Here is a 25,768-nt window from a genome sequence, read left to right on the forward strand (position 1 = left end):
CAAATGCGAACCCTACCGAATAAAAGAACCTAGAGCGATATTTGGTATCACTTTGTCAAATTAGATGTATTAAAAAAAAGGAAAATGCCGATATTATCAGCAGATAATTTTCTGTTCTTTGAGATTTGCTTCTAATCTAAAATTTTATTTTTACACCGTGCTTTGTAGTAGCAACAAAATATCAATTATAGTTATAAAATAATGTAATCTTTAACAAAAATGAGTTTAGTTTCCATTATTTTTTAACTTTTAGCATTTTTTTATTCCAGAATTTTATTATTGCTCTATATAGAAAGATTTTTTCAGGAAATCTCAAAAGCACAGTTGAAAGCAATCAGTCCAGGTAGTGAACGGTTTGGTTGAAATGATTCCAGCGATGAAACTTCTTTTTCAATTCTTTCTGCTTTTCCCCCATTTTTGCACACCGCTCTTAATCTACGCTCGTTCCCAGCGCATTCATCAAGGTCATTGATAGTGAGCAGTGAATAGTTAAAAAGAACTGATTGACTTCAGTGAGCGAACGGTTCCGATCTATTCTCTTAAAGGAGCGGTTTTGCCCACCTCTATCTTTCTGTGTGATTATTCAAATAGACAACCACGAACCTATAACTTGCAACAATACATAGATATATAGATACATATAGATATAGATATAGAGAAAAAGGGCAGATGCAGAGATACACAGATAGAAAGACTGTCTGATAGACAAATAAATGTATATAAATATATATATGTGTGTGTGTGTGCGTGTGTATGCAAGATAAAAACTCAAAATTAGTAACTTTAATTTGGCTACGTTCCCTCCCTCAGATCTAAATTACGTCGCTCGACACACTAATCGCATTTTATCCTCTGCATTGTCATCATATCTTGTCCAATCGCTGGTTAGAATTTAAACAGAGGATTCTTCTCTTGTGTACGCCTTTGTTGAATTGAGTACTTCCTTTTCTACTCGCTATTGCCCTTCCAGAACTGCTTCGCTGTATTGGCTAATGTTTCAACATCTAATAAATGTGTATAAATTCATGGGTGCTTGTTGCACCCATAGGGACGTGAAAAGGAGGAAATGTGTCAGGAAATTATTCTTCAAGAAAATTAATTTATGTAATGAATATCCGGCTATTTGCGGTTTTTCTAAATTCCATCCGTCTATTATGCATCCTGTTTGTGTGCCAACAACACGTCTCCAATTATCTCGGCCATGATTAAGAAGTAATTCGTGTCATCATGTATAAAGCTATTTCATATATATGTATATACATTATATTTTAGGACGTTAAATTGCCATTTTTAGATACATAAAAAGTATATCACAAATTAGAAATGCCAGTAAACTGAATAAAACTTTCTTGGTTTACAGAGTGGATTTCGAAATTGCGTAAAATTTGAAGCAACAAAACTGTATAATTTCTTTAAGTTTCAGAAGATAATTTTTAAAGACCAGAAAAAATTTTAGAACCTGAATTCAGAATTATGTTTTTAACCAAAATAAAGTACCATTTTAAATTTAACTTTAAATGTTTTACGAAAATTGAGAAAAGAATGCTGTTTAAAGCCTGTAACTCCCCCCCCTAAAAAGTGCTAATCATTAGTCTAATATTTTTGTCTTACCTTGAGTTCGTCCTATTGATCAGTCCAATGATCTCTTCCAGGCAGTCTAGATTAAAAATGATCAAGGGTTCACTTGCATTGACTGGATCTACTAGGATTTTGTTGAGGAACCTAATCCAATTGATCTATTGAAATATAAAAGCAAATTATTTGAATTTTTTATTCACACATAAAAAAGTTCCCAACATAAGATATAAAAACCTTAAAACAGCTAAATAAAATTGCGAAAACGAGAATCTGAGAAGCCTTATTTAGATATCCTGATAACAATAAACTTAACACTGAAGCAATGATTCCGTCAGCAGTTTTAGATTTATTTCTTATAAAATGCGTTTCAATATTTCTCATTTTGTACACTTAAGTCTTGTAATGGTGGTATTTCCTGCCAATTCTAGAAAAGGATTTCCTTATTTTGTAGAGATGGGTATTGTATATATGAATTACTTGAGCAAACATTGCTTACAGGTTTTAAGGGAATTTATTATGCGTTTTAAGTTTTTAATTTTTTGTTTATTTTTTCTTTTTTATTAATAAACGATAAGGAAAAAATACTACTGTCAGAGAAAATGCAGTATCCTGAAATTTTGTTGTAAGGAATTTCAAGGATCAGTGCCAAAACGATACGAAAATAAATAACATTTCATAAGCGAGAGATTTTTGAGTAAGATTAAAATAGAAAACTGATCTGTTAGGCTAAATTTTTAAACTGATTGCCAGAATTATTTTCATTCTTGCTGTTGCTTTTTTATTCGGTAAAAACGAAGAATCAAAATGACGTCAAGATGCGATCTAGAATGTTTTCATCAAATTCCTAAGTACTATTATTACAATCCTAAGCCTATAATTGTTATATAGTTAGCTGTAGAGTAATCTATCACTGCTTTATAGTCCTGAAGAAAATAAATGCGATTCAAGCAACTATTATTTGAATTGAGAGAGAAAGCCTGGAAGATATAAATATGAATTGACATACTAGGAATGAAGCACAAACAGAAAGCAATCACGTGTGCATCCACGTATCCAAACAATCGTATTACTAATTTTAGTTAGAGCCTGGAATCCTTTTAGAGAAATATCTAAAAGCTGCATTTCGGAGAGCACACAAATTATGGACTAGATGGTACAAAATCGTGATGAGACACGTTTTCGAAAAGATATCCTGTAACTGAATCCTCATCGCGAATTTGTGCAATTCATTATCACTGCAAGAATATTAAATGTCATGGGACACATTCATCATAATTTTCTATTTCTAGTACATCAATTAAGCGTCTTCAGAAAACTTTGAAACTGGAATATTTATCACCATTATTGATTATCACATAATTCATTTTAAACCTTAAATCATTCTTAGAAAGGGTTAACATCTTCTTGATTATCAGTTATAAAATCTGTGGTAGCTATCATAAGGACAATGCAGGCAAGACATTAGCCAGTGCAGGCAGAGATTGTTTATTTACATTGCCTTGCTTAGAAAATCCTCCACGAAGGCATCCCTCTCCTTAGGCAGATAGCCCGAGTGTGCTTTGCCATAATTAAATACACCATACACCACACCATTACATTGCCTTGTGTGGGTAGAAGGTTAAATAGCAAAATATTAAGTAAAAACTACTGACAAGTTTGTAGAATCATTAGGAATTTTTTGAAGCAGGAGACGCGAAAAATGTGCAATGTCCTTGAACCCTCGGACTCGAACCCTGGATCTCTCGACCGCCGACAAGTATGCTTTCAATTACACCACGAAGCCATAGGGAAAGGAGAGAGAAAATACCTTGCAAGGTAATAAAAACGAGATGTACCAAGAGCAAACAGTAAACAAGAGAAAACAGAAGGAAAATTTTTGGGGGCAATGTTTATTCAGTATTTTATAGATCACTGGTAATATTAAAAGCATTACTTAACACTACGAGTGACAGCAGCATGGACAGTATGAGTAAAATAATGATACTGATGGTGATAAAGCAATGTAATAATAATAAATATAAAAATGTATGAGGACGCCATCGTACTTTGTTGAAATATTCACTATCCTGTAATTATGGCGCTGTATGTTTGTTAGTATGTTCAGCTGAACGTTCAGAGACTATCTTTCCTTCAGTGCGAGTGGTGAATCACCGGAAGAGCCGGTTCTCGAGAAACCTACCTCCCTCGAGAAATTAGTTCACTTCGAAAATATCACTCGAAAGTAAAATAGGGTGAGTAAGCATTATGAGATGCCAGTGGTGTTAACAGGATATCGAACTTAGATACCGTAACTAAAACGCAGGTGTCACTGAAATTCTCACGAACTTAAAGTCTGAAAATAAGTTGAACGAGCTGTGACAAGGTGAACAAAAAGTACATTTTAACAACAATAAAGGCAGTGCGAAAGATATAAAGGCACGCAACATAAATATAAACCAAGCGAAACTAGATACAGACTGCAGCACAAACTCTGAAAACATATCCCAAAAAATAAAAGACCGAATGCAGTATAATACTTGAAACCGACCTTCACTAGAAATACCAAAGCAACCGAAAATACACAAACAAATTAAACCGGGTATACGATAAATTTAGTAAACGTTTGATACAACCTAGACGAGAAAGTGAGATAAATTTATTTCGTTAGTGGGAGAATTCCCGCTAAAGATTTCCTCAAAAATATCAACCACTATGAATAATTTATATATGGGCTCTTGAATATTGATAATTTCATTCAGTGTCTCAGCGAATATGCTGAAAATATCCGTAATCGAAAACTGCGAATAAATAATAATAACTTATTTGAGTATTTTAACGAAATCGTTACTAGCACAAAAGATGCTTTTGAAGTTATTTTTAGGCTCAATTGTGTGTAGAGAATTCTGCTCAGCGAATTTCCAATTCGTTGAAATTTTCTGCTGGGATGGATTTTTAGAAAGCGGTTTCGAACTATTTTCTAAATTTTCCAAATTTTAGCATTTTTATTACATTGACTAATTCTAATCCCTGACAAAATGTTCCAGGGCACCTTTTGCAGTCTTCTAGCATGAGGCTCACCACATGATCGAGGAATGTCAGCTGATAACTCATTTTCCTTTTATAGAATTTTTTCTTGACATTAGCTGGATTTTTTGGGCATATCTTAAAATCCGTAGCACGTGACTGTTCGCAATTACAGCACCTAAGATTTATCCACGTGGCTTCACATTCAGGACTTTTGTAAGGTAAGAAGCACTTCACTCATCGAGGGGATAACTTACACTGTTCTGAAAAGTGGTAAAAATATTGGCAGCTGTGGCACTTGACCACACTGCCTTTAAATCTATAAGCATCCACAGAAATATCGAAAAACATTAATTGCGTAATCTCATAGATACGCGCGGATCCAGACTCATTAACAAGATGAACTTGAAAAAGAGGCTTGGGGGCTATAGTTTGAAATCGGTACACCGGACATACCTTAATCACATTAAAACCTTCTTCTAAGTTTCTTCTTAATTTCTTTGTATGGGCAGTCTGAAGAGAGGCCTCGAAAAACGACCATAATTTAAAAGTAGCACAATGCACTGTATAGTGTTGAATTCCATTTTCTTCAAAATATCTAGTCATTGGCCTATGATGATTACTATCCATAGGAAAAATCTTAAGAAATTCAACTGTAGTTCTTGCTGTGAATATATAGTTTCATACAATAGTTTCTTTACAAACTCATTATACTTAGCAGGATTACCATTATCGGTTTGCTTGTCGCTGGAGAAGGAGCACTTCAAGGATGAGTCATATTAACAACATTAGTACAATCAACATTAGCTAATACATCAACATCAGCCTCATCCTTTGTATTACTTATACAAAATATATTTTCCTTACTAATATCAAAATTATATTTCAACATTTTAATGGGGCGGGTAATTTTACTAGGAGAGACAAATCCGTCTTTGCTAACATTATCCTTAACTCTCTTTTTGGTCTTAATTGAGTTTTTTTTAGCAGAAGTTGAATGAGTACAAACAGCATACAAAAATCAACACCATTTCTGGCATTATTACATGAACTACTTCCGCTATCAACAGTTAAATCAGTCGCATTATTACTAGGATTTTCAAGAGGTTTAACAGAAACATTTTTACAAGAATTTATATAAGCATTATTACGTGCCTTAAATCTAGCGAACTTACCTAATTGCTAATTAGGTTTCTAATTCTATATTACAAGCCGGCAATCCGTCCTTCAAAAATCATACGGTGAGAAGTCCTATTCACTTGAGCGCTCTTTAAGAATGCTTCACTGGCCACCCGAATAAATCTATCTTATCGTCTGCGGTGTCGAAATAACGTTCTTCACATTGATAAGTTCTTTCTAGACGAAAACGTCTTTGTCTAACAAATTTTGTATTAACTCATCTTTCTCAACAAAGTCCAGTTCAAGAATATCATTGTCCGAATCACTATCCCAATTCATATCAGCTATGGGAATATCCTTCGGAGCCATAACAATATGCCCGCGATAATGCAAAAAACACAAACACTCCAGAGGCTATCTTTCTAAGTAAAGTGAGGCCTTCATAGTAGCAAGACTGTTTCAGGAAAACTGTCTCGTGTGAACATCCCAGCTGCAGCTTTTGCGCAAAGCCCAGCCTTGCACAGGCCATTACCTGGTGGGTTACGCGTCTCTTCAACGTGGAGCCATAGGTCTTTGAAATATAAGCAAGAAAATAGATAATAGATTATCAGCATTATATGTAGAAAGTACAGCGATGAGACGATGATACAGCGAACAGGTGCTGCAGCCTCTTGCATTACCACATGTTTTGCAAATGACAATAACAAATAGCATTTCCTCCAGCAGGATATCACATAGTAAGGAACGGATAAAGGAGAGAAAAAAAATTCTAAACTGTACAGGATACTTTGAAATGCTTTGGACAGCATAACTGCTGTGGACAGCAGGATTTCCAGAATCCTTCGACAATCGACAACCAGCAGCATATAACGCATCGCTGTTTGAACTAGGGATGTTTTTAGTATATTTCTTTGAGATTAAAACAACTTGTACTTGATACTTTTCCTATGTACTAAAAATGTGTCTCATTTATTATAGTATTGTATTTCCTTTGTACCTCAGAGGAAATGAAATGTTTGAATATGTTAAGAATATTTTTAATAAATGTAGTCTATATTTACATTGCATTGAACAAATATTTGTTGAACAACTATGAAGTTGTTTGATAACTAGGTAGTAGAATCTATTGATTATGACGAGTATTAGTTTAAACAAGTATAACAACAAAGTTTAATTCAACACTTCATAATAACTATTAACTTATATGATTAAAATTAAAGCTGAATCAAAATAATCCTTATGGGATTTAAATGCTTTAATGGTAGAAAATGCATTTTGATTACTCATTACCTATTTAATAACAGAACTTACTCGTTAGCCAAATGGATATCCCTTTGAAATTCTTTAGATATCAATTTATAGTTTTATCTACAAGCAGCTTATTTTTTGGAGTTTATAATGTTGTTAAATTTGCTTATACAGTTATATGTTTTAAAGCGTACATTTAAATATACTAAAGCTCGGTTAAATACCTATGAAATCCGTTATACATCATGCAAATTGCATAAGAATAGAAACTTCTATTACAATTATTTTATTTTGATGTAAATATTTAATTGAGTCAAATGGTGATAGATCCTGCGTATGCCAATGCGAAATAAAATCTATCGCTGGACTATAGTCAGAAAATAATTTTTTTGAAATTTGAAGAGCATTAAAATACTTATTCTACTTAATCAGTTTAAAGTTATAAATAATAGCATAAAACCTGTATTCTTTATTTGTTTGTTCTTCAAAATCTTGAATGTTTGGTAGTATATAATCTGGGTTGACTTAATTATTAACATCTGAATATCTAGCATTTCTCTTTCTCATTACTTTCTAGATTAGGCTTCTAACCAATAACATTTTCCAGAGGGTATTCATACCTTGAAGTCATAATTTAAAATTAGGCCCACCAGCGGCCGAGCGATAAAGTCGCTGAACACTGGTAGTTCGGTCCGAGGTTCGAATCCCGCGAACGGGCTGGCTGCATGGGTGTTTTCGTGGTTTTCCCCATGTGTAACGTGTATACGAGCCAGTTTCCCTTAGAAAGTTCTCCACGAAGGCATCTCTCCCCTTAGGCAGATAGTCCTAGTGTGCTTTGCCATAATTAAATACACCACACCGAATTGCATATAAGGTAAATAAAAGTATCTCTAATAAAAAAAAATATAAACATTTTAAGTATAAAAGCTCTGAAATAATTCAGAAGATAACATATTCTATTATTCGTACTCTGAGATGTAATATTAATTTTTCTAATTTGCATTGACTTAAAAAAAGCTCATAAAGTAGTGAAAGACATAACAGTATTTCATGGTAAAACGAAACTAACTAACGATTAAATTACTCATGAATAATCACGATGGCTTTCTAAAGTATAAAATACAGATCACTCTGCTGAATTATAGAACGCAGTTTATAGCTTGATAATCCACTAGGAAAATAAACTGAAACAGACAAAAAGTAAGTCCTCAAATGAAAGAAGATTTTTTCGCTTTGCCGGTCTCTGTTTATGCATATTATTCGGGAAAAGGTATTCTTAGAGTGATAAAGTATATTGTGTTACTTTTTTGACAATCAAATGAATAATATGTAAAACGCAATTAAGTACCTCAGATACCTGATGATACCTCATCAGATACCTGATGTAATGTTAATTAAGCATTATGATTTGAAAAGCAAAAATAAAATTGGGCATTTTTATTACATGCATGTTCTTTAATGCTTAGTTATTGTAAATGATTAGGAAGATTATTACTTTCTCGATTCTTAGTATCAAACAAGGTTTTACACATTAATGTATATGTTACCTGCGGCATCCTATTATTAAGATCTTGAACTGTGATCCTTTGATTCGACTGACGCCTGTATGGCAGGTACTCATATTTGGAAGAAATCTGTAAAAATCATTTAATAGGTTTAAAGAGATATACTTCAGAAAATTACTACATTTCAGTAAATGATGGGATGAAAAGAGTCCAAAACTTTAATTGTAAACAGATTACTTAAGCATTTACAAGATGTAGTATTAACTTGATAATCAAGTCACACGCATATTTTAAGGAGAAAATTTTTGGGTTCTTCTATGACTAGAATCTTGTCTCTGTGTGTTCTACAGACACTAATAGAATGAAGAGAGAGTTATCGCTTTAGTCTGAAAGAAATGACAAAGATCTGGGAAGGTTAAAATAACCTTTTTATTTAACGCTTAAATGAACACATGGCTCTATTAGTTATGCTACAGATGAATCCCAGCTACTTGAAGGTATTTAACATAAGATGAATCCATTTTAATGTAGGTAGCATTATCTTAAACTACACACAAAGTAGACTAAAGCTGGCTTAACACAATCAATGGTACGTATTTAAACATCTATCAAGATCCTAAAACCGAAATAACTTTGGCAGAGCTGGTAATAGTACATGACTTCAAGACGAGGCTGCCAGAAGCTGTCACTCTAAAACGTTCAAACCATTGGCTTAAATAACCAGAACTAATTTGCATTCTGGTGAGGACTAGGGAAAGAAGAACTTGAAGGTTCAGGCTCTAATAATTGGTTAATTAGAATAAAATCCTACAAATATCATACCAAAGAATGAAATTTCTGATTAATTAAAATCGTTTCTTGTTCTGGACACTCTTTCAAATCTCCTCATGACTTGTTTTTCGAAATGTTGTCTCGACTTATACTTATTAGCATATACTAATATAATCTTCTTTCTGGTAAGTTACTTTCAAGCAAACTTTTAATTTGTTCCTTGTCACATAGAAATAAGTTGTTTACATAAATTTTATGTGTTTGCTGCATTTACGTGCCATGCGTAAAACGAAGAATAGAATCAAATATATCCCAAAGAAAGTGGTGCTCATTGTGAGGTATGGATAAGGAAAGAAATGCTTTTATTTCATTAGATTATTCTAAAAAATGATTCAGCAAAAAATAAATAAATAAATATTAATTTTCTGCAAAAATATAAGATTTTTAGTTACTTAGTTACGATTTCATTAGTTTGTCTAATTACACGCCTGATTACTAAGCATATAATTCTTAAATGCCTAAGCATATAATTCTTAAATGCCATTACTGTTTTATTTTTTAAATCATTGGTAAAAAAGCATTAAGTTCCTGTTTAAGATTCAGTTCGAAATTCTTACAACTTCTATTATTCCCTGCTGTCTTGTTTTAAGATTTTTCTCTATTAATACTCTTCAGAAAACTTCTTTAACTGTTCACAGTATATGAAAAGCAGTTAAACAAATGAAATGTTGGAAAAATTTATACGGGCACATCCAATATTTTTTGGTAGTTTCAAAAGTAACAACAAAGTGAATCAACTGTTAAACAGTCTCTACTAAAAACATTAATTTCTCTCTCTCTCTTTCTTGTGTGTATCTCTTAGTTTGGAAAGCGATTCTTCAGTGAATAAATTCAGTTTAATTGAAGACGCCATACATTTCTCGGACTAACTTATATATAAATATAAAATTAAGTGTTAAATAAAATTAATAAATGAAGTGTATTTATTCCAAAAAAATATGCAGAACTTAATGTTAATCAGCGATTTTAAATCTCATATTTAAGCAAGCTGGGAAATTCTTAAGTAGATGTTGTCACATATAAACGCAAATGTTGGTATACATTCTAGTCCAAATTGCCCAATATTACTCAGATATGTAAATATATATAATAATCTGCAATATATTTCGTGCGTTTTATGATAAGTTTCCTATTATCGTAAGCTATTATGATTTTACTGAAGTAAAGTCTGACTCAAATTTCAATGACTCAAATTGAAAGTTAGAGTTAGAATGACCAATAGGTAACCGATGGTTAAAGAGGGATGTTAGTTAAATTTTCTTCTTTCTGGTAAGTTAAACTTTCAAGCAAACTTTTAATTTGTTCCTTGTCACATAGAAATAAGTTGTTTACATAAATTTTATGTGTTTGCTGCATTTACGTGCCATGCTTAAAACGAAGAATAGAATCAAATATATCCCAAAGAACGTGGTGCTTATTGTGCGGTATGGATGAGGAAAGAAATATAATGATGTGTATCTTCACATAACGGTGTCAGAATCATTAATTTGGAAATTATTCGACTGTGAAACGTCGAGCTCGCTACATTTCAAATGATTAAGCAATAAATCAATCGTTTCAATCAGTGAAATCACGATATTAAGATATCTTAGAATGGCCGTCACAGTTGCCATATATTAACCCAACAGAGCATCTGAGAAATGTTTCAAAGCGGAAGCTTTAACCACACATCACTATACCAGAAGAGTCCATTAAAATCGTGCTTAAATTAATATAGAATAATATCGTACGCTATATAAAGTTCCTAGTATATGGAGGAAAATTAAAGTATTAATTTGCGTATTTTTTTATTGTAAACTAATTTTGTCGCCCGAAAATCGACAGAGAAAATTATGCGAATAATTTAATTTCCAAGAAACGCGGTTGCAATAAGGACATAACAAATGAAAAATAATCATAATAAACTATAGGTAACTATCACAATGTTATTTCTTTAAAAGAAACCTACATTCTAATAAGAATATATAATATTAGCAATACATCTGATGGATTGCCAATATTTGACGGTAGATGGAACTACCTCATAAAGCCTCAGAAGCAAACCTCGCATGAATTAAGACTTAACTTTACTTCCCAAGAGGGACATTGGAGGAATGAAGGAGAAGAGGGTAAAAAAAAATCTAGTTTTCGAAAGATGGAATAAATCAGCAGTAGATAGGGCTAAAGTGGGTTGGAAGAAGTGATAGAAGTAAGGAATTTAAGAATGTTTGGAAACATTCTTAAATGTGAGAAGCTTAACGAAGATAACTTAACGAAGAATCTGCACCAAATACTTTTTGAATAATAAATGCAAAAAATAATAAAATAGATTAAATACAAATGCAAACTCAATACTCTGAATAAAAATTTAAATAATCAAGGAAATACAATTTACGAATAAACTAGTCATCAGAGGGAAAAAAACTATGCACTATACAGGAAGGGAAAGTTATGCGAATATTTTTTTAAAAATTTTCAAAAGTTCGAATAAAATACTCGAGGTAACACTACCAACGTTTAAAAGTTTGTTTCACCGCATATTAATGTAATCAATTAATATTTTCCTTATCAATAACTTGGTTTCTATATGCCACAAAATTGCTTCAAAATAAATGTTATTATAGAATGCCTAATGTATTAGAACAAAGCTTTGTTTTACTCCTTGTCACTAATTAATCGATTGTTATCGTAGTTAGATGCCCTTAGAACTCACACTTTTGTGAATGAATATTAGGAATTTTACACCATTATAGAACAACAATGAATAAAATTAAATTCTCTTGCAGCAAATTATTATAAAAAAATCTGATGCATACACCACATGACTTCCTTGTACTGGAATATTAAATTGGAATATTAACTTATACGCATTTTTTCTTGCATTTCATTTAAACTTATTGGATTGAATTAAATCTACTTCTCCAACAGCGCATACACCACAATAGAATAAATGCATTCTTTAAAATTCACTCTAGTAGTTGTTTACCATAGCGACACTCTGGCGCTAGATTCACTTAACAGTATTAATAATTATATAACAGTTAACTTATATAATAATTTTATAACGGAAACTAAGTTAACTGTTATATAATCCAATAATTATATAACAGCTAACTTATATATTTCGTTCCACAAAATTTATATCATTTAAAGAATAGAATTATCTAATCGCTGCCACATGTTCTATTTAAATACTATAATAAAGCTAGAATGATGCATAAAAGAAATTAAGAAAACAAAACAAAAAAGAAACAGTTTTTCACAGACGATTGAGTATTTCTCATTTAATTAATTCAGTTCTCACTTCGCGAGAAGTCAAAAATACATAAAAACTCAAAATATCTATATTAAAAATTACGAAGTAAATCTTAAACGTTTATTTCCTCGAAAAAATTCCAGAAAGGATTAAGCATGATTTAAAAAATAAATGAAGGCGTTATCTTTGTTGTAGCGAAGCTAAGTTTCTCTAGATTGGCAACAAATCCACTAGTCTCCTGTTTCAAATGTAAACAAGCAATGGCCGCCATCAAAAACATTATTAGGCTTAGCGGCAATTAAACAACTTTAAAATTGCTGATAATTCTAAAAATATTGCACACAGATTTACTAAAGGCATAAAATCCTTAACCGGAAGATAAAAACAACATAATTCAATCATTTTTAAAGTAAAAAATATTCAATTTACCAACATATAAGAGTAAAGAAACTGAGATCACTGTGCCGGGTAACAGAGTGCATATATATATAAATATATTTATATATGTTTGGTGCGGCCGATTGCAACCAAAATACGAGGTGCACATCTACATGTTATAGCAATCCTATATACAAAATTTCAACGTTCTGAGGCTACTCGTTTTTGAGTTATGCGAGATACGTACGTACGCACGTACGTACGTACGTACATACGTTCGTACAGACGCCACGATAAATTCTCTTCAGAATTAATTTTAAAGCAGTTTTATAATTTTTTTGAAGGAAAAGAGTATTTTATTCTGTCCTTACGTACAGATATCACGCAAGAACATCGTTAAATTGCATTCGATAGCGGTCAAAATGGATATTTTCGTTGAAATATGCTGCCTGAAACTTTTCACGATTACAATACTTCCTTTTTACTTCGTACAAGGAAGTAAAAAGTAGCGAAGACAGATAAGTGTTGCGTAAAATTTATAGATGAAAAGAAAAAATAGGAAATCTTCTGTACTTACATTCGCGAGCATGATTTCAAAATTCAGCGCATCTTCCATTTCTTTTTTTATGTTTTGTTTTACAGTAAACTGTATAGAGGAACCATTATTTAAATCCAACAAGTGAGCAGCTTTCATCATCAGTTCTAAATAAGAAGCTGTGGAGTTATCATTAATTCCATTTAGTAGAGATTGACGATCTATTCCAAATGATGGCTTGTCAAGCTAGAAAAGAACAAAAATTAGCAATTGTATTGGAATTAGAAAAGATAAAGTAAGTTTTGTCAACCAGTTCTTAAACAAGTTTTGGTTTGTTCCTTTGTTTGTTGTTGAGTCTATATTTCATAGAAGAATGGTTGCCAGAGACTCAAGAAGGTTCGACTTCCATCCCAATTTTGAGGAAAAGCAGGCCGGAGGGGGGGTCCGAGGTTCTTCCACCAATCTCCCTTACTACCAAACAACACGATAGGACTTTTGGCTCGTCATATATTTAAAGTGCTTTCATATCACATAAAGACTATGCATTTACAAACATGCATGCCTTCTCCAGTTCGAACCTGGATTCTTCAGTACTTCGGCTAAGTACTGAAGAATCCGGGCTCTATTTGCCCCAAAACTAGTCACTAACCACTGTTTCGTTGGAGCTGCAATAAGTGCCAGTACTTTAATGTTACAGCGGCACCATGAAAGAAAATCGCCTTTTCTGTGATTCATAGAAGGGGAGTTTACCTTTCTCCGAGTGACCTGCAGTGAGCCTCTTTGCTTAGAAGAGATCCCTGCTCTTGCTACGGCTTCTATTTATCTCTTCCCTTGCTACAGCGACACGACCTGAGTGAGAAGAGACTATTTATCCCTAGAACGAACCTGTAATCTGATAAATTGTTTATGCCAATCAGAGCGGATTGACAATTTGCCTCCGTTTATTTACAAAATGGATACCGACGTGGCAGTTGCAGTGCTTGAAGTTTGCGACCCTGTTTCCAACGAATTAATTTCGGTTCTCGAAAAAAAGAAGAGAAGAGATGGGTACGTGATTGGGTAGCTCTCCGTGATGAATTAGGAGCGTTAAATCAACTTTTAAATGAACTTCCGGGCGAGGGTAATTACAAAACCTTCATTAGAATGGGGTGAAGGATATTTTGAAACTTTATTGGAAATGGTCATTCCACTTATTCAGAAAATATATATATATATGTATATATATATATATATACATTCTTTCGAGATGCTCTGTCATCAAAGTTAAAAATGCAGATAGCTCTTCGGTTTTTTGGTGACGGGTAATGTCTACAGTTCTCTGAAATATTTATTTCGAGTGCCAAAATGTAAAATCAGCATTTTTATTTTAGAGGTGTGTGAGGCCATTTTCTGTGTATGAGGCTGAGCGAAAATTATTAATCGTTTTCTTGAACTCTCCAGCTCCAATACCTTCAAATTTTAACATGTTAATTATATCCTCATACTCCATCTATCGGCAATTTTTATCTTAATACTTCCGACTGATAGGTTATATTTTATTAGGTGTAATTGGCCATGAGTAAAAACTAGATTTTCGAAATTTATATCAACAAAATCAAATATTTGCCTTTTTATTTATTTTTTTAATGAAAACTGTATTTTATTGGGTACTTGAATAACATACAATTTAATTGTAAATAAAGTAAATAAGTTTCATATTTCATCTTAAATACTGCTCGATAATATTCTTTTGTTATTTACTAACGTGTATATAGCATTTCTAGCCCTAAAAGACCACTAGTCTAGAATCAAAATTTTGTGTTGTTTCAATTTTCATTCGAATCTGTTGCCATTCGAAAAATCATAACATATTTATCTTTCTCATTTAATCTGCCTGTTTTTAATTAACAAACTCAATTATTTAAAAGCAATAGATGTATATCTTAAAAATATTATCTTTGCAGTTTTAGTGGTATAGGCTCAAAGGCCTAATCTTTTTTTCGGTACATGCCCATTCCATTCTTAACCTAACACTCACTTATACAGCCATGCGCACAATTTGTAAATGGAAGGCTGCAACCCAACAGATTCATGTATGTCTGCGTGAACTCGGTCGATCCCTCTGTCCTGTCCGATAATGTAATCGACATTCAGTACCCCCTGCCCAAATTTAGTAATCGTCGCTTCGTCGTACAGAAAAACGATGAAATAAAATGTAGAGTTGTTTTCCTGAGACGCTTTTTTACACACGTTGAGTCATGGTCTCTTCTGTTGTAGACTCTTGATTCGCAAATATCGATACTATAGGACTCTGTAAAGCCAAATGGTATGACCATCAAGGTGTACAGATTCTACCTAGACACATCCAGTTCATCAACAAAGAATTCTTTAGACTAAAAACGGCATATCTACCGGCAACTTTCAGAAAGAAAAAAAAAATCATCGTTGAGAGCAACATTTTCTTCGACGTCTTCTATCGGTGACAGCAAATTAAAGCTGCAATCTCTCATAATATTAAGTTTCTTCTTCAAGTTCATAAATCTTAATTGTTTATGCATGGTCTGCTGCCATAATAGAGACAATTATCTAGATCCTTCGAAGAGCCAGTCATATTCATTTTTGCTAAAATGAAGCAAAACTGCAAGATCATTGAATCTGCAAATAAGTAATTTTTCAGACGCACCTGCTGTAAAATTTGATTCATATGTCTATTTTTAAGTCATCAACAATTCGCAATTTGGAAATCAGAACGTCGCCTTCTAATTTTTTACAGCACAAAATTCTTATCACGTATCTGATAAACATATATTTATTTATTATTCCACTCTTGAAAACAAAATACTTAGTGTTGAGAGCCACCGCAACGAGAGTAACTATTGATGATCAAAGTTTAATTATCTCACTAACGGATTGCTTAAATTAACTCTGATTATTTGCCATGATCTTGTAAGCAGATAAATACCTGTAGATCTGATGGATAAGAAATAAAGTTGATGTTTCACTACATGAAACTTTATAAGGTTATTTTTTTAATTAACCAGTTATTATTATTTCGAGCTTTACTATAACTTCCCCTTTCTGTATTCCTGCAAATTAGTTGTGAGCATTTAAGTTGAGGTTTTTGGATATTTAAAGAGAGAATGTGTTTACGTATACTGGTAGAAAAAAAAATGGGACAGTTCGATATCTCCCGTTCTACTGGGACGATTGACTAGCGTTTTTCATGTCTCGAAAGCGCGACTTAGGATATGTATTAGATTTATAGATAGCATTGTTCTAATATAGGTATTTTGACACAAAATCGGATTTTTTCTGATATGAAATGCCAATTTTTTTCCATATTTCGATTCTATGACTCTAATGAGGCCAAACTAATTACAAGATTATTATTATTGTATAGAAGGCACGAGTAGTTTTTGAAAAATTAGCTCTCAAAATTTTAGTTCTTCAGTGTTAATTGAATTTGGTATATATTTATTAATTTCTCTTTTTTTTTATTAAACTTATTTGATTCTTCCTTTCACATTTCGAAATTCAGGTTCATTCCAAATAAAGTTCGCCCATTTTTAAAATTTATTTTTAAAATTTGTATTTTTAAATAATTTTTATAATTTTTTCAAAAACTTTTGGAATTACAATCTATGAAATTTTTACCATCATCTTAAAGTAGATGTATTTCTAAGCATACCTGGAAAAAAAAAAAAAAAAAAAAAAAAAAAAAAAAAAAGCGGTTTTTTATTTAAAATTTCCGAAGATATACGCGAATTTATAAATTGGCGTGTTTTGAAATTTGGCATATCTGTTGAAAGCGATAAAATGTCAAATGTGATTTAGGCACTTCGCTAAAAATTATTTGAAATGTGGGAACGATGTGACTCATGCACAGTGGAAAAGGTAGGAACGAGGTGCCTTTTGTTCCCCTACGGCATAATGGAAAGGAAATTATTTCCCATATGATAAGAAGTTTGCCAAGTGAATTATTCTATGCGTAAACTGAAAAAATTGCGCCAAGAAAATGTTTTGAATTTCTCCGTAAATTTCGCACCAAATTTTACAAAATTTAATATCTAGGCATAATTTGAGCCTTAGAATCGAAATTAGGAAAAAAAATGGTATGTTATTTCAGAAAAGGTCCGATTTTGTGTCAAAACACCTATGTTAGAACAAAGCTATATATAAATCTAATACACATCTTAAGTCGCGCTCTTGAGACATCAAAAACGCAATTTGAATTTAGCAATCGGCCCACGAGAACGGGAGATATAGAACTGTCCTTTTTTTTTTTTTTTTTTTTTTTTTTTTTTTTTAGTCCAAAGGGACTTGAGTCCCGAAGGACTATTACTTTCGTTTTGGGATTTTGCTTCGGACGGATAAATGTCGGTTCACTTTTCAAACTGTTGCCATAAAATGTTAGAGTCCTGCATTATATTTGAAGAAATTAAATAATGAAAATCTGCGTAAATGTATGTATATTTCTCACATTGTCATAAAACAACGGTACATAGAGTATCGAATTTTGAATAACGTAATCCTCCAACGAATATGAGCATGCGGAAGACCAAATTTGAAATTTGAAATTTGTTTTATGATCGATTTCCTATTTTTTAAAACTTTGACGAATTTTTGATTAACAAACTCAAGGATTTCAAAGCGAGCAATGGCAACGTTGTGCAGAAAAAACATTTTTATCTCCAGCGCGTGAGTCTCTGTATCGGAAATTCTAAAGATATGCTCGTTTTAAAACTATTTTGCGATATTGCTGTTGCACTGGATCTTATGGTTTAAGTGCGAGGAACATGATATTTAATAAAGAAAGGTAACACACAAAATGTTAAAAAACGCCCCTTTGGACGTAATTTAAAATCTGAAACATTTCAGTTTTTTTTTTTTTTTTTTTTTTTTTCCCCGCAGTGTACATTTGTGTGCTATTTGTTTACCTCGTGCTAGCTCTAACAGTTATACCTATTCGGTGTTGCAGTCTTTCGTCACCGATACTTTAGTTCTGGCGAATCAGTAAATTTATTGAGCCACATTTCAGTTTCGCATTTAATTGCGTAGTTTTTTAGCTGCTGTTCAATGTTAATTTAAATTGTTAAATAAAATTAAACTGAACATAAAAGCGTGCCTTTATGTTCCAAGTTCTATTTAAATAAAAATACTGCTACAAACTTATTAAAACTTTGTCGTTTACCTCAGACACAGCGATAACTCGATCCCGTCTGTTACGGTTATAGGATTAAAGTAGCAGATTAAATGTAACCCTATAACCTTCTTTCGTAAGATATTATGTTCAAATAATCTTGAAAATTCCTTGTATTTTTGTTTCAGTGCAAGCTCATTAAGTATTTACAGAAACCTGATTTTAGAACCGTCGACAGAAAATTATTATTGCATTAACAATAATCGTCCTTTAATTGCCTTCTCCTGCAAAAATCCTTATTTGAAAAAAATCGCGCGTTTAGGTATACCAAACATCATTTCGTTAAGATTTGTATACTGACCTTTATGATGTTCAATGAAATGTTCGTAGGGTCCTTTATGACAGACACAGTAAAGAGAATGTTGTGGTTGTATCCCAGGTTGCGAAGTTTAAACAGAATGCGAGTCCAACTAGATTGTGAGTTTAGTGTGTGATTACTCCAGTAATCGCCTTCCACTATTGGCCACTGCACAATTTTTCTCAGAACCTTTACCAGAGGACGGTGTTGTTCCGTTTCGATTTTATCTAACGACATAAAATTTTAAGTGAACATAAAGACAAAGACTATCTACCATAAATACAAATAACAACACTCGTTTCTAATGTAAACTAAAATAGAAATATAAAACCGTACTGCATGAAACTGATTCTCTTCCATATATTATTTTACTTAAAACTGATAAAGTAGTGGTCAAGTTAGATTAGAACAGCAGTTGATTCCTAGTAATTCTGTAACTTTTGGATTTCCAAAAATGAAATCTCCGTTACATCATCTCATATGTTCTCAACTTATTAAAGATCGCTAATTCCTATTTTTAGAAATAACTCTTCCCAAGACTCATAAATGTATCTGAAGTGTGTTATTTTTTTTGGGGGGGGGTACTAACCATTTTAGGCCAATACTAAGGGCAGAAGTGGTGGTCATTATATTATGGAAGCCAAATAAGCGGCCACCGTTAATTCCTATGAACGGACAGACAATTTACAACCATTCCCTGTCCAGGATTCAAGGCGGCCTCTTCGATGCGGCACTCAGAGTCACAAACTACTTATCCGTCTGGGTGGTATGTATTTGAAGTAAATACCAAATTAGGTACTTGTGGTTCTAATTAATTTCTGATCAAAAACGATTCTGCTTTCGTTTGAAATTAGCTAAACTGAAAGATGAGAATCAAAGATACATATTTGTTTTGTTTATAATTTAGTGAGGTACATAATTATATGTTTGAACCCACAGCTTCTTACACAAATTAATAAAATATCTAGATCGCATACAATAAAATATTATTTTACTTGGCGAGAAATATATTTTCAAATGGTATAGGGACACCTCCTTAAGACAGCATTAAAAATGATGTCATCTTAGTTGTTTGCATAATGTTTCCTAAGATGGTTTTCAAAAGCATATACTACTTCTGCCTAGTCCTGTGGAAATTTTGTAAATATAACGCTGATTTTTTTTGTTTGTCTTCTGAATTACTACTTCTGCCTATTTACATATCTGCATTTCAATTAAAAAGGCCAGCGCCCCGGCAGGATTTCTGTTCACACATATACACTATGCAGTTACATGATGAATGTCAAAAACGAAAAGATACAAATTATTTCAGCAGAGATTTGTGTTCTGCACCAAGGTATGAATAATTGAGAAGATCTGGAGACAGTTGTAATGCATGATAGCGCATATTGTATTTCCCACCCTTGAATAAAAACAGAAAGACAGTGTGTGCCTCTGGTAACCTTGTAGAATCATTACAATTTTTGAAGCAGGAGTGCATAAAAAATGAGCAATACCCTCGCCGGGACTCGAACCTAACCTCTCAAATACGCGCTAAGTGTGCTAACCATTACACCACGAAGGCATGCAGTAAGGAGGGAGAAAGTACTTTATATGTTCTCCCTTTTAAAAGGCGACTGGGGATTAGGGGACTCAATCGCCGAATCTTTGTGGTGAAAAATCATCATTCACCACCTTTTATTTCAGGAGCCACTGTAGAGAAATTAGGCATTTTGAAGCAGGAAACCACGAAAAATGAGCAATGCCTTCGCCGGAATTTGATCCTAGATCTGTCGAATACGTGCCGAGTATAATACCCGTTACACCACGAAGGCATGCAGTAAAGAGGAAGAAAATACAATAAAAATATTCATATAGGCATTTAATAATATGGGCATCAATGATCTTTGAAATGAAGGTTCTTTAAATGTCCTCCTTCTGATCGGGTGAATAGGTCAAAGCTTCGGTTCATTGTTTGTCGGGATGCGACTTCTGTAATAGTCGTAATAGTCCGGTCCGGTGGAATAGCATGTATTTTAAACCTGGTGGTAGCGTTGAAGTTGTCAGTCTTCCCCAAATAATCCAAAAAGACTCGCATTTGATAATCGCAAAGCAAGTAGTTCGGGAACATCAAATCTGGGAAGCAGGATGATTAAGTTGAACAATCAGAGTGAGTCTTTGTCTCTCTTTGATGATTTGATGACTCTCTCGTATGAATTTGATAAATCTCTCGTATGAATTTGATGTCTCTCTCGTAGTACAGTCACATTTGTGGGTTTCATTCCACAGACCTTCTGGAATCAAGCTTTCCTCGCAACTATCTTGACACAATTCCCCCAATTTTTATTGTTCCGCAACAATTGATTTGTTTTAGTTGTTTATGGCAAACCATACTAGAGTTATTTCTGCCTCTAAGTGCCTCTAAGTGCAGGTTTTCTAGGGAAACTGGGTCGTAAACATGTTATACATGTGGAAAAAAACGAAAACGCCCATGCAGCCGGAACCGAACCCACGTCGAAACTACTAGTATTCAGTGACTTTACCGCTCGGCTGCTGGAACAACCGGTTTCCGCAGCAATACCTTCTGAACATCTGGTAATGCAATAACAAGCTGATTAAATAGCGTGTTTGATGCATTTAAATGGGTCTTGTTTGAAGAAACTGCTATTATGACAAATTATTCAGCCACCACTTGTAATCTCATTTCTTTGGAAATTGAACCGAATGAACATGCAAAATTACAGTGAATCGAGAAATTTTAATTTACCTATAGATGCAATGATGATATTAGTTTTATAAATAATGACATTCTAACGGAATCTAAAAATACTTGCCTTCAGTCCTAAAGCTCCATAAAACCGGTAAAATGTATTTGATACCAGATCATTATTGATTACTTGGATATCAGATCAGTAATTTTAAAACCATCAAATTATTTGATAAAAGACGATTTGTTTCAGTTTTAAAGCTATCAACTTCCTTCACTGGAATTCCAACATTTCTAGAATTTCACTGCTAACATTATTATCAGATCAGCGGGATTAAAAACGTATTCACAAAAAATTATGTATTTCAAATATATTTAACAATGCTAATACATATATTAAAATTGGAATAAATTGGAAATTGTTTTAGAAAAAGCCGGATTCAATTTGAGGAATTGGTGAACAAATATGCAGCTACTTCAAGATCGATTCAGTGAAAAGACGATTTCCGATACTTCACCGTGTAAGATGCATAGGTACTGCTGGAATTATAAGGACAAGTGTCTAAGCACTGACGACGAAAAATTGATGAATACGAAGAAATGTATACGAATTCAAATTTTCGAAGGTATGTGTGATAAGAATTGTTGGGAAGCTGTTAACTCAAATAGAATTACTTCTCCATTCACGGTTAGAGCGAAAATGATACTTCAAGAGGTCTGGAAAAGACGGCTGAACTGGGGTGAACCCCTATCAGCGGATTTGCGAAAACATATCAAAGTTATTGTGAAGAACTGCACTATTTGTCCGAAGTGACATCACCACTAAGAGCTAAAGGAAAATGAAGAACTAACTAACTGGCAACTTCATTGTTTTGTAGATGCAAGAAAAACAGTTTATGTAGCTGTAAGGTATATATGTTACAGCGATGTAGTTGGAAAATATAGTTCAGTTTTAGTAGCCTCAAAACCAAAAGTTGCACCGGTGGCATGATGCACAAGTGCACATCAGTATCTTCACTGAGGGAGGGGTTTCAAAAAATGGGCCAATGAGCTGTTGCACTGACTCCGAATTTTTGAGACTGCACACATGGGGTATAAATGCTGCTATCATTTATCTTGTAATGCTTTCATTTTATAAGTTTATTTTATCGTCAACATTTCACTTGTGATAATGCTACAGTGATAATGCTAGGACATTCTACAAGGCAAGCTGAGAACTAAATATGCTGTGAAAAATCATAATAGGGAAAGAAGTGCAAACTTTATTTTGGAAGTTATTTATCAAATGGAAATTTATCGTCGAAAGGCAGGCTTGGTGGAGTGGTTTCAGAAACACTTACAAGGTCGGTTAAGATGTCCCTGAGGAGAGTATTAGAAGAAGCATCAGTTTCATTTCAAAAACTGGAAGTTATATTGATAGAGAAAGAGGTAAATATCAACTCTAACTTTTGCTTTCAGTGATCCAAATGAACCAGAATACTGTGGTTTTGATAAGAGACGACAACGCGTGGAAAACCAAAACTGCATCCCTGCGACAAACTGCGTCCTGGACGTAGCGCATGCACTGTGAGACTTTCGAATGAAACTCTCATTCGGAGACCTGTGCAACTGTTGTGCCGTCTGGAATTCTCAATCAACTCTTAAAGAACTTTTTAGTATCCTGGTGAACTGTCGGCAAAGAAGGATGTTGCGGACTCTAGCCGAGAGATGGAGTTGATACGTTCTAACTGTTTTAATTCTAACTGTTTAAAGTCAATGTTTTGCAGTACAGCTAAGATGTGTTGTGTATCGTCAAGTGTGTAAAGTTATCCCTAATTATATTGTGCCAATAAAGGATTAATATCAAAACTAAGTTCAATTATTGTCTGAGAAGCTCAAGAACAAGGTTAAGAACTTTATTTGTACTGATTATCGACTGAACAATTTGATTTCTAATTAAATGATTAAAGCATATCTTTAAAACAATTCTTACCTTCATACATGCAGTTGTCAAATTGCGATTTTATCTTTTCAACAAAAGCTGCTTCATTTCCCGTTAAATCCCTATGCAGCATATCTGAAAATACAAACAAATGGTATATAAGTAACTGATATCGCACTTCTGTTTCATTCACGTATTTTTAATTTTAATAGTTTGAGGAATACCTAGCAAATACCAGATTATGTCACTAAGATATCAGTGCGAATTTCGATAAGTTGCACAATATAGTTGTATCTAGTTACTATAAAATTTTCGATAGTAGACACATTTGAATGAAAGGCATCTTTATTTAGTGAACAGATACGCTGTCCCATGCCCTTTACTGTAGGCATGCAATGTATTCTACTTCTGTTTATTGAACATTCTAAAAAAGGACACTTAGTTTAAGAATTATGTTTACTTTTATTAATTTCTTTTATGTTTGGCCTGAATACATGCACAACAAGGTGCCGCCGGGCACAATGGGCCGGAAAGGACTTTTTTTTTTTTTTTTTTTTTAGTGTTTTGATAACCATATCCCGGAAAGGTTGCTATCGCCCTAGCTAAGCAACATGAAAAAAAAAATTTTTTTTTTCGAATGAAATTGCACCTTTCGCTCGCCCATCGCACTCAAAGTTTGAAAAATGTTGAAATTTTTATGTGTTTCGATAATAACTCAGCAGAATGCTTTCCTTTCTCATCCTGATAATAGGATCCTTGCAATGATTGTGGATAAAAGAGGACATATTAGAGAACTAGGGCTCCCGTGATTGTTGAAACTTCGACCACTTTTCAGGGGAAAAACTATTCGAACTTCATCCCGCCAAAACTCAACTGCAAAGCAACATATTACGTCAACATGATTTCATGGGATAGTTGCATAATCTCTACTCCTCTCTAATTGAGGAACATTACAAAACAAAACATCAAAAATTAATTAAAGACTGACACATCACTGCAGTCGGATTTCCGAAGCTTTCCTTGTTACAGCCAGGCTGTAAAACGGTGTGTCAAACTTGCGATCGAAATATCTAAAAAGGTGACTAACGATGATCCGTTGATTAGAACGACCCTCCTTTGAAAGTGTATTATACAGCAATTCCCCCCCCCCAAAAAAAAAATCAACCAAGGTTATTTAATCAAAATTAAAAAATCATAAATGCATTCACTGTTTGTTTACTAAAAATGAAAATGTAAAACTATCACAAAATACGGAAATTCCGATTTCAGATGGGAGGAATTGTATTTTTAGAGTTTTTTTCGAAAGCAATAAATAATTTTAAATTACAAGTTTTAAGCTTTTTACCATGTTCCTCAATCCCCCAAATTCACATTAGGAACAACTGCATTTATATAGTAGTAAGTTTAGCAATTATAAAAGAACTGACGGAAAGCAGCAAAATTTCGGTATTTTTCAAAAATCGGAGTGAGATGTGTGAATGGAAGATCTATTTTTGTATAACTTTTTTTTTTTTCATTTTTCATAGCTACGCGAAAGACAGCTTTCCGCGATATAGCGATAGAAAATTTAGAAAAATAAAAACGTGATTTTTCCTCCCACCTAATGCACATTTCTTATTTACTCAAACAATTTTTTTGTTGTTTTTATTTTACATGAAACAAACAGGCATTTATACATTTTTAATAGTATGGAATCTATTTTTGTTCTTATTCCTGTTATCTCAAATCACCAGACCCTTTCATCTTAATGAACTTGCTGTGAATAGACAATTTCTATGGTCACTTAACCATTTCCTGACCGAGAACGTTGGCCAGGATGCACCATTTGGGCGACTACATTACATCTCTGAGAATGAGGAAGCACCGTCACAATTTGGAAGCAGAAAAGGCCAGGAAAATATATATGATTATCTTCTACACTTTTTCCGTGCCAAGAGCTTCTCGAGAGGCTTTCGTCTTGACAATGTCACAAAGACAATATATATTTTACGAAATTTGAACCCGAGTCCAGGGCCGGTTCGTGGGATCTAGTGTACCTTTCAGGCAATGAATATATATATATTTTTTCTCAGCTTCGTTCCCAACCTGGGGGAGTCGGTGAAACTTTAAAAGGATTCAGTGATGATCAAAAGTAATTCATCGGCATAAATAAAAATCCCATTGATTACGAGAATAAGTTATTCATAAAACTGATAACTAATTGCTTGTTTATAGAAAGCTATATCATGTATTAAGCAGATATCATATGAAAT

The 25,768-nt window shown here is 33.2% G+C and overlaps 1 protein-coding gene across 2 annotated transcripts in view; it reads right to left on the reverse strand.

Annotated features, from left to right (window-relative positions):
• LOC118195655 (neprilysin-2-like) overlaps positions 1–25,768 on the reverse strand; it is a 104,927-nt gene that overhangs the window by 55,426 nt on the left and 23,733 nt on the right. For both annotated transcript variants that reach the window (XM_085814285.1, XM_035366982.2), the window contains 5 exons: positions 23,568–23,651; positions 18,913–19,136; positions 13,475–13,678; positions 8,496–8,582; positions 1,612–1,736 (listed from right to left, as the gene is read on the reverse strand). In XM_085814285.1, the coding sequence (XP_085670411.1) occupies positions 1,612–1,736; positions 8,496–8,582; positions 13,475–13,678; positions 18,913–19,136; positions 23,568–23,651 (724 nt within the window). The remainder of the gene's footprint in view (positions 1–1,611; positions 1,737–8,495; positions 8,583–13,474; positions 13,679–18,912; positions 19,137–23,567; positions 23,652–25,768) is intronic.

Source organism: Stegodyphus dumicola, chromosome 4 (assembly GCF_044657685.1).
Source record: "Stegodyphus dumicola isolate Sdum_Otavi_A_Nest chromosome 4, ASM4465768v1".
Taxonomy (NCBI): Eukaryota; Metazoa; Arthropoda; class Arachnida; order Araneae; family Eresidae; genus Stegodyphus; species Stegodyphus dumicola.